Source organism: Solanum dulcamara, chromosome 7, assembly GCF_947179165.1.
Source record: "Solanum dulcamara chromosome 7, daSolDulc1.2, whole genome shotgun sequence".
NCBI classification, from domain to species: Eukaryota; Viridiplantae; Streptophyta; class Magnoliopsida; order Solanales; family Solanaceae; genus Solanum; species Solanum dulcamara.
In genome coordinates, this window is record NC_077243.1 from 25,711,428 (window position 1) to 25,730,436 (window position 19,009).

Below are 19,009 nucleotides of genomic sequence, written 5' to 3' on the forward strand. Positions count from 1 at the left end.
TGGTTGTCGGTTAGAGAAACTCCCAAATTGAGTGGATTGTGCATGATATGATTGGTTTGATTGAGATTATAGATGATTGAGTCGAATTGCAAAACACTGCTAAATTCTAATTTGCATATTTATTGAGTTGAGTTCTTTGAGTTTATTATTGAGTTGATTGAATACTTAATTGATTGGTTTGATTGGTATTGTAGATGATTGAGTCGAATTGTATATGATTGGATTGGATTGGATGGTATGTGATTGAATTGAATCAGATTATATATGATTGGATTTGATCGGACTGTATGTGATCGGATTAGATCTAATTGTATATGATTGGATTGAATTGGATTATATATGATTGGGTTGGATCGAATTGTATATGATTGAATTGAATTGGATTGGATTGTATATGATTGGTCTCTATCTAAATTGCATTCTTATTTTAGACTTATGACACCTTGATTGAGTCTCTCTTATCTTTCTGATTTGAGATATTTGGACTTATATTATTCTACCTTGATTTATGTTTCATTCTGCCATATTACATACTCGTACATTTCATGTACTGACATCCATTTGGACCTACATCATTTCATGATGCAGAGATAGGTTTAAGAGATCATCAATACGCGCACCATTGAGGATCTGTTCACACTCAGTTTATTAGAGGGTCCTCCCCTACATTCGGAGGATACTACTTATGTTATTCTTGCGTTGAGTTTAGTCTTTTCATTCTGATTTGAGGTAGTCATGAACCTGTCATTGGCACTAATTAGATAGTAGTGATAGACGCTTCATAGACTAGATAGTGATGGATCAATGAAGTATTTTATTTTCTTGAATTATTCTTGTCAGACTATTTAATGACATAGATTGGAGTTTGATTTGTTGGCCTATGACCTTTCTTCCTTGAGCTAGATTGTTGATTGGAATTGCCCACCTAATTATATCTTTATTTTAAGTCTTCCGCTGATTGAATGAATGAACGGATGTGTGATCAGGCCAAGTGGTTCGCTTGGGAGCTAATAATGGTTTCTGAGTGCTGGTCACGTCAAGAGTACCCTCCTAGGGCGTGACAAATGAAGCTTGGGAATTCTTTGATATCTTAGAAATCAAAGAAGCAAAAAATTATGTCTAGGAGCTCGGCAGAGGCAGAGTACAGAAGCATGGCATCAGGAGTGTCTGAGATACTGCGGTTGGTTGGTTTGTGTAAGGAGTTAAATGTGAAGGTACAACTAGGAATTAATTTACACAATGACAGTAAGTCAGTTATACAAATTGTTGCAAATCTTATAGTTCATGAAAGAACTAAGCACATAGAGATTGATTTGCACTTGATAAGGGACAAGATTCATGATGAAGTCATCAGGACTAAATATGTTGCATCAAAGGACTAGGAAACATATATATTCACTAAAGCTTTAGGGAAAGGACAACATGACTACCTTGTAGGCAAGCTAGGGATGCCTAACTTGTTTGCACCCGCTAATTTGAGGGGGAGTGTAGAGGACGAAAAGAGTTGACACCTCGATTGATGACTTGGCAATTGCACATGGTTCAGTGACTAAGCACAAAATCAGTTAACTAACTAATTATGATTAAGGGAGTTAATTAGTAAATAGTTAGAAGTAGCGTAGTGGAATTAGCTAGAAGATACTTGGATATATATATAGTCAGATTCATTGAATGTAATACAAGAAAAAAAAAATCAATTCTAAATTTTCTCTTACATTAATTCGCTCTATTTGAGTTCTAGCTTAGCTGTAGATTTTCTCTATTAATGAAAATCTTCGCATGCATGTGAATTCTCACAGGACGAAATTAGATAGTACTTAGTTACTTACATTCATATACTTAGAAAATTTATATTCATAAAAATAGTAAACGGAGGCAAAAGGATTAGATATGTAGTTACTTGCATTCATATATTTAGAAAATTTACTCAAGACTCTGTTTATATATAGAAAAAAATCAATGTAGATTTAGAATTGAAATTGAAAAAAAAAATTGGGAGGAAATATATGGAAGTAATTAATTATTCTATCATGGTTAAAATTTTATTTTAATCTATTTAATCTTGACCATTAAAATCAAACTATGACATGTGTTATCAATCTAAATAAGAACTTGGGAAAATGAAGAGTGAAAATGGAGAGGATTATTATTTTTAGAATGTTGCCAAACGACCCTATGAGAAAAGGATGGGCTAGCTAGCGTTGAAATTAAAATGTAAACACAGCTGAACTCTGATCCTTACTCAAAGACACCGACATTCATTAATTATGTAATATTATAATTGAGTGTCAACTGTTGACGCTTCTTTGATGAGTATATAATAGGTTTTTAATTAAGACTTATAATAACTAATAAGACTTTTTCAAATAAAATTTAAAGAGCTTATATCATCTTTACTTTTTCTCAAGAGGCATAAAATTGATACCCTAATCTTGAAAATTAAACTTGGAGATTCGAGAATGTATAAGAATAGTACTTAATAAATAAAATGCATTAATAATATTTAAATTAGTTATAATGAGAGTTGAGATTATTTTTTATTCACTATTTGTTTATCTATGTATTAGTTATCCTTATATATATTGTTAATATAATAGATTGAAATGTCTTAATTATATACCCCATAATACTGAATAAAACGTATAATTAATACATAAATTGAACATCTTATTAAACAAAAAATTAAATAATACCATAATTAATACATAAATTAATTTCTTTAATACAACTTATCAAACGACCCTAAATGATTTAAATATGATAGTGAACCATAAAGTTTGTTTCCGGCGCATGTAATGAACTAGTTTAGCGAACATGCGTTCCACGTGTGCCGCATCAATAATAATAGGACGAACAAGTGGCTCAAAAAATACTATCACTTACTAATTTAATAATTTATGAAAATTCTTTAAATATAATATAAAAAGATTAAAAGCCTTTTTTGAAAAAATAAAAGTAATTTTAATAAAGAAGAACACCGAAATCATAGAAACTAATATTATAAATAATAATTGGAAAAATTAAGACTCCTAAATCAATTATAACTAAAAATAAATAAATAGTGATAACCTAAACAATATATAATATTAATTGTACATTAAATAACATCTCAACATTGGAAAAAAAGTATGATGTTCTTTTTGAAACTTTTCGAAATACAACATTGATTCTAGTCAGACTCTTTTTTTTATTCAAGTGTTACTAATAAAAATTGCTTATTTTTTTTGAATTTTGTTTAGAAAACTTTTGCATAATTTGTTGGAGCTTTTTTTGGCTATACATTTTAGGACATTTTTAAAAACCGTTTTTGCCTATTTATATTTTTGGTTTTTGATTATTTTTTTGCCTATTTTTTTTTGGACCTTTTTTTAAATCTTTTTGCCTATTATTTTGAAAGTTTTTTTATCTATGTTTTTATCAAGTCTATTTTAGTTGAAAAAAGATTTTTCATGTAAGACTTTAACCATAATAAGACAATACTCTCCATTCAATTTTTATTATGTTTATTATAGTCAATATTTAATATTATTAAAATAACAATATAATAATTGAAGAAAAATGTGAAAAGACGATTTTATCTAAAGGAGGGTCTTTTAATGAAGGGCAAAAAGTTCAATCAACATTAGGGTGTTCATGCTTTTAATATATTATAAATAAACCTGCCTGGCTCTTCACTATAGCCACACTACATAAATAATCTATTGCCACACTAATTAATTTCAACAAATATTATCTAATCAACTCTTACTATGTGTTTGGTATGACTGGAAAAAAAAATTCATACTTTTCATGTTTGATTGAAAATATTCTTTTTATATAAATAAGTTCTATAAAAATAAAAAAATAATTTGTCTAAATAAATTAGATAAAACAGGTTTTATAAATAGCATCTCACAGTAATGGTGTCCCTCCTATATCTTCAATACACCTCACTAGTTGTTCATGGTTATGGTTAAAAAATTATATCGAACCGCAATTCAAACCAAATTGATTTAAAAACTCGATATTTGATTTGATTTGATTTTAAATTATGAAAACTGATACTATTTAATTTGGTTTTGATTTTACTAAAATCCGCAAAAATAATCAAATCGAACTGATATAAGTCTCTCTCTCTCTCTCTCTATATATATATATATATATATATATATAATGACTTTAATATTGCTTGACTAAATCACCCAGCCGACCCTCCCCCCCCCTAAATGCCTATCTACTCGTGTTCGTAGTTTGTTCGTATAATAATAACTCTAGTATATCCTCTTGGATGCTCTCCACAAAGACTAAGATAAAACTCATTAGTAGAAAAATGTAACTCAAAGAAAAGGGTAGCGTCGTTACTATGTTGGCATATCCTCCTCCTCTGGTTTTGACGAAGAGCCAACAAAATATACTTCCTAAGTTGATGTGATTTATAATATATTGCTCGACTGTAAATTTCTTTCAATTTTGATGTAATATGCGATGAGTTGATATGATGCAATATGATGCTAAATTGATATGATGCAATATGATGATGATTTGATATGATGCAATAATATGATGAATTGATATGATGCAATATGATGATGAGTTGATATGATGCAATAATATGATGGCCTTTCGACAATGATAATGGCCTTTTCATCAATGATATGATAATGATGATGGTCCTCTCGGCAATGATAATGATAACGATGATGGCCCTCTCGACAATGATATGATAATGGTCCTTTCTGCAATGATATGATAATGATGATGACCCTCTCAGCAATGATATGATAATGGCCCTCTCGGCAATGATATGATAATGGCCCTCTCGATTCCTATGCTTCATCGATGAATATTGGCTATTAATAATGCTTTGTATTGTAGTAAGTCTCAAAGAAACTTATTAAGTTTCAAGGTTATTCGCCAAAATAGCTATCATATTGAGACTGCTAATGAAGGAAAGGTTGAGTACCTTTATATTACTACAATAAAAGCAGGAAAAAGATTTGTGCAAGAAAAATTACATGCACTTTCTTCTGCGTTATACCATACAAGTATTGATATGGTTGAATCACATGCCATGGTAAATAAAAGACTTATTGACCATAATGATTTTATCATTTGTCATGATCGATTGGGACATCCCGATTATAATATAATGCACAAAATTATTGAGAATTCACTTGGGCACACTTTCAAGAATCAGAAAATTCTTCAATCTAAAGAATTCTCTTGTGTTGCTTGTTCTCAAGGAAAACTGATTATTAAACCATCAATAGCTAAGATTGGGATTGAATCCCATGCATTTCTGGAACGTATACAGGGTGATATATATGGACCAACTCACCCTTCATATGGACCATTTAAATATTTTATGATTTTGATAGATGCATCTATAAGAGTGTGATTATTATCAACTCGCAATATGGGTTTTGCGATATTGTTAGCTCAAATTATAAGGCTAAGGGCACAATTTCCAGATTATGCAATAAAGACAATTTATCTTGATAATGCTGGTGAATTTACATCTCAATTCTTTAATGATTATTGTATGTCGGTTGGAATGAAAGTTGAGCATCCGGTCACTCATGCTCATATTCAAAATAATCTAGCAGAATCATTGATTAAACGCCTCCTATTGATAGTTAAACCATTATTAAGGAGGACAAAACTCTCTTTCAGTATGAGGGCATGCTATTTTGCATGCAGCAGCACTTGTGCGCATAAGGCCAGCAAATTTTCATGAATTTTCCTCATTATAGTTGGCTTTTGGAAGAAAGTCAAATATATCTCATCTTAGAATTTTTGGATGTGCGGTATATGTCCCAATTGCTCCACCGCACTGCACAAAGATGGGTATCCAAAGAAGGTTGGGAATATATATTGGGTATGAATCTCTTTCTATTATAAAATATTTGGAATCTATGACAGGAGATTTATTTATGGCAAGATTCGTTGATTGACATTTTCATGAATCAGTATACTCAACATTAGGGGAAAACATAAGAAATTAAAAAATGAAATAGATTGAAATTCATTGTCACTATCTCATTTAGATCCTCAAATAAATCAATGTGAGCAAGAAGTTCAAAAATTGATTTATTTGCAGAATATTGCAGATCAACTGCCGGATGCATTTACTAACCTTCCACGAGTTACTAAATCGCATATCCTAGCTGCTAATGCTCAAGTTGGAGTTGATGTCCCGATAGAACAACTTGTTTAGGCAAATGAGTCTAGGTCACGCTTAAAACGTAGAAGACCAATTGGTTCCAAAGATGAAAATTCTCGGAAAAAAAAGAATAAAAGATCAAGATAAACATAATTTGGAGGCAATTTCTCAAGAAGAGCCCAGACATAACAAATGGTGATACCACCGAGGAAGTCCAAGTACCTAAAAATAATGAGAATGAAGAAATCTCCATAAGTTATGTCTCAACAGGAAAAAAGTGAAACCCAAATGATATTGTGGTCGATAATATTTTTGCTTATAATATTGTCATTGAAATAATGCAACAAGATGAGGATCTTGAACCAAAATCTGTTGATGAATATAGATAGAGAAATGATTGATCAAAATGGAAGAATGCAATTCAAGCAGAGTTAATTTCACTTAAAAATGTGAAGTTTTCAGATCAATAATTCGAACACCTGAAGGTGTCAAGCCAGTAGAGTACAAATGGGTTTTTGTGCGTAAATGAAATGAAAAAGATGAAGTCATAAGTTATAAATCACTACTTGTAGCCCAAGGTTTTTCGCAAAGGTCTGGCATTGACTATATGGAAATATATTCTTCTGTGGTGGATGCAATTATCTTCAGGTATCTAATGAATTTGGCAGTTCATGAAAAGCTTGAAATGTACATAATGGACGTGGTCACTGCCTATTTATATGGCTCGTTGACCATGATATTTTTATTAAAAAATCCCAAAATATTCAAAGTGTCTGAAGCATACAAGGATTCTCAAAAGAATTGGTCAATAAAGCTTCAAAAATTCTTATACGGGTTGAAACAATCAGGGCACATGTGGTACAATTATCTTAGCGAATATTTGCTAGAAGAAGAATTTAGAAATGATCCAATTTGCCCTTGTATCTTTATGAAAAGGTCTGGATCTGAATTTGTCATAATTGCAGTATATGTTGATGATTTGAATATTATTGAAACTCCGGAAGAACTTTCAAAGACAATAAAATGTCTGAAAAAAAGAGTTTGAAATGAAAGACCTCGCAATGATAAAATTTTGTCTTGGTCTACAAATTGAATATTTTGCAAATGAGATATTTGTCCATTAGTAAACATATACTAAAAATATTTTAAAGAGGTTTTATATGGATAAAGCACATCCATTGAGTACCCCAATGGCTGTAAGATATATTGATATTAATAAAGATCCGTTTCGACCTCATGAAAATGATGAATAACTTGTTGGTGCTGAAATATCATATCTTAGTGCAATCGGTGCATTAATGTATCTTGCCAATAATTTTAGATCAGATATAGGTTTCTCTGTAAGCTTGTTAGCAAGATTTAGTTCTTCTCCAACACAAAGACACTGGAATGGAATTAAACATATATTCAGATACCTCTGAGGGACCATTGATATGGGATTGTTTTACTCAAATAAATCCATATCACAATTGATTGATTACGCAGATGCAGGATATTTGTCTGATCCCCATAAAGGTCGATCGCAGACAGGATATTTATTTATATGTGGTGGTACAGCTATATCATGACGTTCAACAAACCAAACTATGGTTTCCACTACTTCAAATCATGCAGAGATAATAGCCATTCATGAAGCAAGTCGAGAATGCATTTGGTTAAGATTAATAACTCAACACATTCAAGAAACATGTGGCATTTCTTTGAAAAGAGATGTTCCAACAATATTGTATGAAGACAATGTTGCATGTATAACTCAACTGAAGGGAGGATAAATCAAAGAAGACAGAACAAAACATATTTCATCAAAATTCTTTTTTACTCATGATCTTCAAAAGAAGGGTGAAATAGATGTCCAACAAGTTCGTTCAAGTGACAATTTAGCAGATACGTTTATCAAGGTATTGCCGACTTCAACCTTTGAGAAAATGAGATACAAAATTAGAATGTGTCGTCTTCGAGATATTAAGTGATGTTCTCATTAGGGGGAGTAAAATACGTGTTGTACTCTTTTTCTATTAACCAAGGTTTTGTCCCACTGAATTTTTCTGGTAAAGTTTTTAATGAGGCAGCAATCAAGGCATATTACCAGATGTGTGTACTCTTTTTCCTTCACTAGGATTTTTCCCACTGAATTTTTTCTAGTAAGGTTTTACCGAGGCACAACATCTATGAATGTTCAGTATTACTATGTATATTATTTCTTGTAAAGTTTTTAATGAGGTACATTACATGTGGACATCCAAGGGGGAGTATTGTGAAATAGTTTGTGGATTTGTGGCTATCCATTATCACTTTCCCCTACCCACTAATGTTTCTGTAATGACTTTGAGGGTGATTTTCAAAAATTTGTATAAAATACGCGTGAACAGTAACACGTGTGAACAGTAACTTTTTGGGCAGAAAATGCCTCTTTCTTCCCATTTCAATATTTTTCATCATTTGTTTGAGTTCTTGAACTCCTTGAGGTGATTTGAGAAAAGATTTTTAAGGCAAAGTGTTGGGTAAGTGATTTTTGACCTAAAAAATTCCCTTTTCATTAAGTTTTTGATGATTTTAACCCCTAAAGTTTAGTTTCAAACCCCAAAAATCTTTGTTTCTTTCCTAATTCGAATTTAAGAAAATGGTAATTTCTAACTCGTTTTGAGCTCTATTTTTATGGATTTTTCAACCATGAGTTCTTTATTACAATTAAAATGTGATTGTCCAATAAATTTCCAGATTTAACCTTTTTCGGAAATAATTAATTTTTGGACCATTTTACCCCCGGTTTCAAAACCTATCAATATAGGTGTCATTGGACTCCTTGTGATGTGTATGTTTTATTGTTGATAGTGGGTTGTTAGTTCGGACATTGAATTCTAGAGTTGCTTATTCGGTGGAGGTGTTCGAGTGCGGTTTCAGCAATTGAGGTAGGTTTGGCTATCCTTCTTTGAGATTGAGATGGGGTAATTAGTCATTCATATGTTATAGACTTTGGGATGAGGTCGTAGTATGAGTTAAGAATGTTATATATATTGTGATGCCCGTGTGGGGGCTTATTTATTAATGTATTGCCATGTGGGGATTTATTTGTATTACATAGTCTATGTGGAGGCCTTATTTGTTATCTTATTTGCTTTGAGAGCATGTGATTCATGATTTGCCTAAGAGAGAGGCTTGAGTATATTATTTGACTTGTGATGCTCGCCTGAGAGGTTGAGTTGGGGGTTTTGAGAATGCTTGAGTATTGAAATATTGTTGAGAAAGGAATGAATATTCCTATTACTATTTATTGAGGGTGAATATCATGTGTAGGTTAAGTTTTGAGAACTTTGAACCTTCTACCACATGTGAGTTGAATATTACTTTCATGTCATATGTGTTTTGATGCATTCATCCTCATTCATCATAGAAGTTGAGAAATATGGAAATTCTTTTTGAGAAGGAAAATGAAACACTTTTAAACCTTTGTATCTTGAGTCCCTGTCCGAGGCAGTATTACCGCAGGGTAGTGGATGCATTGTGATCCCTTGACCACGAGGAGGTGGCAAGGATAATGAGATATTCTGATTGAGGTATATGATCTGTGAGACCCCCATGGGTCCTACTTGGTAGCACAGGTCGGCAGGTGTATACGACAGGCTGTGTGACAGTCTTGATTCCACCGTACCACCACCTCATTGCATCATCATATTGCATTGCATTAATATATGTGCTGCTTGAATTATCTAATTAATTGTGATTATGAGCTGTTATTACGGTTTACTTTACTCGCGCCACTATATATATATAAAAACTGGCGGCACCGATGCCGAAGTGGGACTTTTCTATATGCAGGTGGAAGAGTTACTTAGTTTATTTCATAGATTTGATTAATTCCTTATACTCGGACAGCTAAAACCTATTGAGTACATGTGAATTGTACTCACCCCTACTTCTGTATCCCTTTTTAATGCAGATACTAGTCGGGGTACCTCACGTGGCAGTTGATATTCTAGCGGATTGTGTATTCTCAGATTAGTGGTGAGGTCCCAGAATTCGGATCGTCACTATTCTATCCTTATTTTTCAGTCTTTTGTATCATTCAGAGACTTATGTTGTATCTTCATATTCGAACCTTATATTAGATACTCTTTATACTTATGACACCAGGTTTTGGGATAATTTTCTCTTTATTGTTTTTCTTTTTATTTAAATTGTGGCATCACTTTCCCCTTTGAGAGTCTTGTATGAGTTTTATTTTTAGGGTTACACATCAGATTGATTTTTGAGATGTGTGTCAATCATGACCTCGATTTTTGGGTCATGACAGTTTCTTCTTCTTTTTCCCTACATAATGATGTTATCACTTAATGGACATCATTGTATTTCTATTATTATAGCTTTCTCTTTAACACATTTGGCTATAAATAGCCTTATGTGTTATGGAATTAATACACACTGATATCTTCTCAACTCTCTCTTTCTCTTACTGTCTCTCTTTCTAATTTTGCTAAGTTAGTTTATTTTATAACAAAAACTCAATCTTGAAACTTAGCTTGACTATATAGATATGTAGGGCACGAAGACGAACTTAGTCCATCATTATGATAGCCTTACATACCTGAAATGAAGATTTCCTAAGCGAAAATTGAAAGGTACGCTTGAATTTCTTGAACCCTAGCTTATCCTCTTCTCTTTAGTTCTTGCTCTCAAAAGCTTTGGGTGTTTAATGAGGGGAAAAAACCTTTGGGTACTGATAAGGGATGGATTTGGTCCCAAAATAAAGTGAGTTAAGTTTGGGAAAGGTAGAAAAAAGACTAAAATGCCCCTCATTAAAAAAATCGAGCAAAAATAAGTCTCCAGGTCTGCGACGTGGACCTAGTCCCCAAATTCAATTTTCTGATTTTTTTCTTCTCCACGACGAGGAGACATCACGGACTCTACTGTCTAAAACAAATTTCAGATCAAAATTACTCTCCCAGGTCCGCGACGCGGACTGGTCCCTAGTTTGATTTTTTACAAATTTTCTACTGTTTCTTAGGATACGCTAAGTTAAAATGGTATGGGGTGTTACAATTTCTTGTACTTTTTCATAGTTTTTATCTTTTAACATATTATTTCAAGTTTGACTTAGAATTTTAAATGCTTCAATAAATGTTGTAGTCTATAGATATTAGTAACTATAATAAAGATCAAATCAAAATTAAATCAATACTAATGCTATTAAAAAAAGGCATAATACATAAATATGACTTTTAACTTGGCTTCAGTTAGCAACTATGACATCTAACTTTACTAGTGCACAAGTAGGCACTTTAACTATTCAAAACTTGAGCAAACAGACACATTCGTCCTACATGACAATTTTGTGTCCTACGTGGCATCCTACGTGTATTGTGCCACGTAGAACATGTGTGCGTCTACTTGTTCAATTTTATACAAGTTTAAGTGCCTACTTGTATGCACCTAAAGTTGGGAGGTATAAATGTGACATGAGGTCAAGTTAAAGGGCATATTTATGTATTATGCCTAAAAAAAATCAATTTAACACTAAGAATGACAATAATATTGAATATTTGTTCTTTAGTTTTACATTAGTTTTGACAATTAAAATAGGTAATCTAATTTTATTTTTTCTTTAATGTTTCGTCATGTAATTAATACTTGTTAGACTTATTTTAGCATGATTTAGTACTTTAATATTATGATCATTTTCATTATGACTTATTTATTTACAATATTTGTTTTATGTGATTTTATTATTATTTTGGTTGAATAGTTTAGTGTCATCACTCATATCATATTTTGTGTTTTTTTAAGAAACACCTTAGATATAGATATATTTTGGTAGGACTAAAGAAATATTTGAAACACAAGTTAATTGTATGTTTGTATGAATACGTTATCGAAACACTTGAAAATCTGAGAAACCCGAAAAAATCCGAGGTTGAAAAATCTAAATTTTACTAATTTAATTTGAATTATAGATTTAAAAACCGCACACAAAAAAATTAATTTGATATTTAAAAAATTCAAAACGACCTAATCTACATACACCCCTAGTTTTTGCGATAATAATTTCTGCTTACTTGTGATTACTTGTGAAACACCAAAAATAATAAGAATCCAAATTTTTATGCATACATAGTGTTTCTAACACGACGTAATAAATATGGTCATACAATCAAACACAATTGTGCTCAAGGAGTGGTTGGTAGCAGTTCTATTTATGGTTTTATACTAAATTTCAAGTAACCACTTGAGTTAGGAGAATTGACCATGATGAGTTTCTCTCGAAACTACCGGCGAAGGAGAAAGTTGTCCGCAATTCATTGCCTATTTTGAGGGGATGAATTCATGCATTTTTCGTACAACTTATATTATGTTTGATAAGTAGATAGGAAATAAGTTATTCATTTATAAAATTAATACAATATTTGGTTGATAATTTAGAACCTGAATAACTTATACATGTATAAGTTATGAGAGAATATATGTATTATTTTATGCAAGATAGAATATCAAAATAATTAATACATGTACGCCTAATACATGAGTAATTAATCATGCATAAAACAATACATAAATTCACTCATGACTAATTCATATATCATATTATACTAAAAGTGGGAAGAATGTTAGGGAAAAGTTACATTACGGTTTTACCCCTACATTAAATTTTAAATGTTATAAACTATTTAATAAATTAAATAGTAAATAGTAAATCATCATATTAGTACATGAATCAACCACCATTAAATCTCTTGAATATGTATCTTTGTATTCATTCCATGCTGGAGTAAATTCATTAATATTTTGTCTTGTTCATCTTTCAATTGAAAATATGAATGGTTATGTTTGTCCTTCACAAAAAGAAAAAAAAACCATAAATATCTATATTATATTTTTTATATATATAAATATTTGCATTAATGTGAAGTACATTATATAAATTTTATATGTACTTAATATATGTAACTCCCACTAATAATTATATTCACTATGTTTTTTACTCCCACCTCTCATCCATGATCTCAAATGGATTAATATCATATTCATGACAACTATTTGTGTTCCTTAATTATATCCTATAAATAGAGACATTTGACACAATATAGTACACACTTAAAACAGTTGAAAAAAATTTATGAGAAAATCTCTATGTTCTCTTCTCTTCTCTCTTTTTATTTGTTTTGTCAAATGTTTATGTTTCTTGTTTATTTAATTATATTGTTTTGTTATTATTATTGAGAATTTACAGTGGTTTGTTATTTTTTATACATTAGCCTAGCATGTAGTATTTTAGTACCCCCATTTGAATATTATATTTGTACAATAATTAGTTATTTTTACTTTATGCATTTTTAATCAATTTAATAGTTGAGGATGTATTTTTTTAATTAGAAAGATATATGTACTTACTGTTGTAAAAATGATGGGTTTTTTTTAGTAAATACCAATAGATTTGAAGGGAATAAAATACGTCATTTGCAATACAAAATTTATATGAAGTATTTTGGATAAACGTGCAACGCACGTTTTTATAACTAGTTATTAATACATTTACAACTCTAACCAACTATCAAACAAATCTTTAGAGATCTATATTCTCAAATTTACCATTTCTAGGTTGACAAATTAAGAATTAGGTATCATAGGTCATGATTCCAACTAATCAAGATGAATCATCATGCTTTTCCTAATTCCAATCATCTTAGGTTTGGCTCTCTCACTTCACTTGTCTTTCTTCTTTTTTTAAAAAAGGATCAACTTAATTTCACAATAAAAGAAATTATATTTTGTCCTTGCCAACCTATATATATGTTATTACAAGGAATGACATGAATTGCAGAGGGTACATAAGTTAATTTATGGATTTTCTTATCGAAAGAATGAGAGGAAGTATGTTTCCGCAGAAAATTATTGGGGATGTCAAGGAATGTAGTACATTGGGTTAGGAAGTTTGAATGAGCGATTAGATGCAGAAGAGCCCAACAAATCACTCCACTGATCTCCAGAGTTGCCCACTATTCTGAACCCCTCTTCTACCATCTCATTCCTTTTCTCTGATTTATAAATTGTGGCTGATTTCCCATGATCCTCTGATCCCCTGCATAACATCATCATTAACAAACATTAGAATTTTTGGTGTCACCTTAGCCAAGGATATAGTATTAGAGCTTACATTGACAAGTTCTTAGAAGATGAAGGGGAGGAAACGCTAAGATTACTACTTTTAAGGCACCAATGATCAATGTTGAATCTCCTTGAGCAGGTTCTACAATTGCTCTAGGTTGTAGGTTGGTTATTGGACATACTTGAACCTTTTTGAATGCCCTGGTTAGATATCCTGATTTTGCACTAGGAAAGGAACAGTGCACATGCTCACATTATTATTGTGTTCCACATGGAAAACGTACAAACAACTAATCACTGCAGGATTGTACACATTATTACTGAAAATAGTCCCACATGCCCAAGCCTCTTTCCCATACCCAGGCAGACATCTACAATATTTATTCACAACGATTAGCATCCAAACCCCAAGATCGAAGTGAATCACTACTACTTGTTCTCAAGACTTTGGCATCTAAACATAGCAGAAAGAGAAGGAAAATATGCATGCTAAAATGTTTATCTTCACTTTGCATTCTCACAGTTGCACTAACAAGTGTTGAGTAATTTAAAAGTGCCAAAATGGATGAATTTGGGTATTAGTAAATTTTCTTATTTCAAAAGCACATACATAAAACAAATGTGATTCCTAATGACTACACTAAATATATGTCAACGTTTTTTATTTGTTGTTGGAAAAACTCAAGAATGAGGATTACATATATCAAGCTCAAAACTAGAGAAAATCTAAATGAAAAAATCAATAGAGTAGGTTTCATTATAAGAATGGAAATTTACTCCTTTTATTTTTTATTACTTAGAGACCAGCTAGTGACAAAGTAATGTAATCCTTTTTCTAAAAAACTTACATTGATAATTAACGACTAAACAAGTATTAAAAAAATGGTACAACTCAATCCTATTTGACAATAAAACAAACAAAAACAACCATAAAACAAAACAAGCAGAATTTTAAACATGGTAGAAATTCTTGTATACAGTACAAAACTAAGGGACAACAATAAACTACTAGGAGTAATAAATTTGATTAAGAAACTTACAAATGGACAAGATGAAACATACCATGCACCCACCCTGTCCCATTTAAAATTTTCAAAAATTGAGGTTTTCCCTGTCTTGCCCCTCTGCCCCACTGCAATCTGCAGATTGTCGATGTAGTATGCAATATGGTAAACTTAGTCAATTAAAACACAAAACTAAATATATTTTCTATAGGTTCACCTAGATGAATAATATGCATTTTGATTTAGAAATCCAGAGTCTCTTTTCCATTTTGAAGTCATGGAGACAAGTTGCAGATATCAAAAGATCACATGCTCATAACTACAGAATGAAGCACTATGTATAAGAGTTTTTTCCCCCACTTTTCTACCTCTTTCTGGTTTTATTTCATCATATTCCTTCTAATAATATTCTGATGTTTTTGCTCATCTAGTTGATAAACTGCCATTACATTATATGGAAAATACTCCACTTGTTACTCCCTTAGAGGAAGTCTCATGCAGATTACTATAACTTCTTTAAATACTTGCCCCTATTAGCTTTTATACTCAAATACTTTTACCTGGAAAAGAATTTCCATATGCACAGAAATACAGACGAAAAGATACACAGCAATGATTTAGGTGTATCAAGAAGCAAAGCTCTTCTACACATGCTACTCAAGATCTAAAACTATCTGATTTTATTGGTTTAAAACCTTACTCTCCATGGATTATTATCTCTGTTTCTGTTTTAATCTTGGTTTAGCAATAGACACAGGGGCGTATCTATGTGCATCCGGAAGCAGCACCCCGTGGTCTCGGTTGAAAATTTGTATATTTGTATATATATTTATAAGGAAAGTATAAATATTAAACGTGGCACTCTTAGAAATAATGAATCTTGTGGTGCCAGTGGTTAAAGCTCAAGTTTACCATCGTAGAGATGCAAGTTTGAGCCTTGCTATGGAGTATATTTTCTTAAAACTTTTTTTTACGATGTAAGATATCATTAGCGAATTTATTATAAAAGGAATTGTGAATAAGTAGATTAATAAAATCTTAACTAAACCAATAGAAGAAGTCTAAATTTTGTATGCAAATTTGCTAATAAATATTAAATATTTTCTTACTCGTAGGTTACTGTTCAAAATAATGTGACACCCAAAATTCAAAATTCTGAATCCGCCTCTCATTATAAACATGTCTTGCTATCCTTGATAAAGGAGATGTATCAAATATTACATCACCAACTATAAAAAAAAATGGCATTCTTTAGCATACTAGTTATGGAGAATACCGACATCTAAGATGGAAATGAAATATTGATGCAATTTGAACGTGAGCTCTTATAGTCTTAGCACCTCTAGATTAACTAGTTATCGTCTAGGTAAAGCTACCTTTCTATAGACCAAGTAGGGTTAATCAAAATAGTAGCCATGTCGAATCCAATTTTCATCTGTTGACTGATGAATAAACTTGAATTCTGAGGTCAGAGAATATAATATATGCAGCCATAACTTTAAGCAACAACTAAGCATGAGAATGATGCAAAAACAATTACTTGTTTGAGTTAATGGTGTAGTATTCATCAGACTTTCCTCGAACTAATTTATTCTTAAGAAAGAGCAATTTGATTCTTCACAAGTTAATAAGGTCTTGATTTATAGTTTTAAAGTATCTCTAATTTGTATGAATTTAGTCAAATAATGAAATGGAACTGAATAGATACGTATCCAAGATTCAATCTTACTGTTTGATATCTCAAAGGTGTAACTCACCTGAGTATGAGCTTGTCCCAATCCTGAAACCCAGCATTCATCAAATTCTCCACAGTAACTATTCTGTGTCTTTCGCTGCGCCCAGTCAACAAGAAAACTTTGAATCCTATCCTCATAACATCTTGATAAACCTTCAAACTAGACCCAATTGCTGGCGCCACTCCCTTCTCAACCCATTTATCGAATTCCACACTATCAAAAACCTCCAACCTACAAATAACTTATCACAAAAATCAACCAGTAGATACAGAGTGAACAATGCTCAAAAAGCTCAAGTATAACTTCAAGTATAATAAACAAACACCCAGGACGTGAACAAGTATATATGTTCCTTGAGGGGCATACAAACACTTAATACATGAACAATCCACATGATAACTAGTGTGTATTCAATTAAATAATACTAGAGTTATTATTACACGAACAAAATGATTTAATTAAACAATATTAAGGTTAAAAGATCAAATCTTTACAAAAAAAATAAACTCAAGCTCAATAATTGAAGAACTAACCGGGGGAGGGGTATAAGAAAATTATATACAAAAATTTAAGCGTTAGAATTTGAGAAAGACAAAGTTAAAGACTTAAAAATTTAACAAAATATTTAGATTTTATTGATAGAATAATATATAAATAATTATAAGTTCAGTTTGATTATTTTTGTTTTTTTTTAGTAAAACTAAAACAAACCAAAATATTAATTAGTTTCAAAATTTAAAATTAAATTAAATATCAATTTTTTTAATTAATTTAATTCAAATTATGATTTAATTTGATTTTTTAACCATAACCATAAACATCATACCCATAACCATGTTGGGAATAATAGGGTAGATTGGAAAGCAAAGTCTCATCAACATCAAAAATCCAGACATCTTTTCCATCTTCCCCCAATTTCATGCTTTGTGCATAGGCTCCAGCTTCATTGGAAACTCTATCAATCTCCATGTCATAAGCCCCACCAGTAATATATTGTCTCACGTAATCAGCACATTTCTCTGGAATTGTCTTCCATGGGGTTAAATTATTAGCCTCCACAGCAAACCTCCAACTTGTACACTCTAACAGAAGCTCCTCACTGCTTTCCTTCAATTGGGGTTCATTATTTTCAGAAAATTCAACAATCAATGGCCTATCAACCACATGGGTATTGAAATTTTCATTTGCGAAGGCGAAAATAAACAGAATCAAGAAAATGGAAATTACCAAAATTATTCTCATTTGGAATTCCTTATAGGATTAGGGGATTGTGCTTAAAAGGGTATATATACAGAAAGAAGAGATGCTTGATGGGGTTTCGAGTTTTGCAGAGATTCTTTACTTTTCTTCTTCTTCTTTTTTCCCGTTTTACCAAGTAAAATGAAATGTGAAGATAATAGTTAAGCTGCGATTTTCGATGCAGATGGGGAAAAAAAGGAAGAAGATAGACAAAAGAAGGACAAATCAGAAAAGAGCAAGGAAGAAAGCAATGGAGTCAATGGAGAGGAAAATGCAGAGAATATGTCATAAGGCGCATAAGACGTGGGTGCTGGCAGGCCAATCACATTGCTTCATTCGTTATGATTGGGCGCACGCATTCTTATGTTTGCCTACAATTCAAACTCTTTCTGTTACCTTTTTCAATCCAAAAACAAAGGGAGGGAGTTATCAAATCATCTTATTTTAAAAATAGTAAACACTTACAAACATAATCAGACAAAATAACTAATCTTTGGTTAATGACATAACATACTATAATTTGAGTTTGTATATATGTATCTCATGTGACTATTAAGTATTTATACAAATAATACTTTCAATTGAATTAATAATAGATGCGGTAATTTCGAAAAAAATCTCACAAATATTAAATTAAATTGTATTTGTATCGATTGATTTTCTATTTGTATTTTTGTATTTTAAAATTAGACTAAGATTTGATTGATTTGTATTTGTATTTTTTGATTTTCTGTTTGTATTTTTTGTATTTCAATTTAAATTTGTTGATTTAGAGATTAAAATTTTTTTTT

General features: G+C 31.3%; 1 protein-coding gene across 1 annotated transcript; it reads right to left on the minus strand.

The window, feature by feature from the left end:
- Positions 1 to 13,878: 13,878 nt before the first annotated feature.
- LOC129896869 (acid phosphatase 1-like) lies at positions 13,879 to 18,545 on the minus strand. The gene is made up of 3 exons (XM_055972850.1): positions 17,806 to 18,545; positions 17,001 to 17,210; positions 13,879 to 14,213 (listed from the first exon to the last, which is right to left on the minus strand). The coding sequence occupies exons 1-3, from the start codon at positions 18,219 to 18,221 to the stop codon at positions 14,036 to 14,038; spliced, it is 804 nt and encodes a 267-aa protein (XP_055828825.1). The 5' UTR covers positions 18,222 to 18,545; the 3' UTR covers positions 13,879 to 14,035.
- Between the last annotated feature and the right edge of the window lie 464 nt (positions 18,546 to 19,009).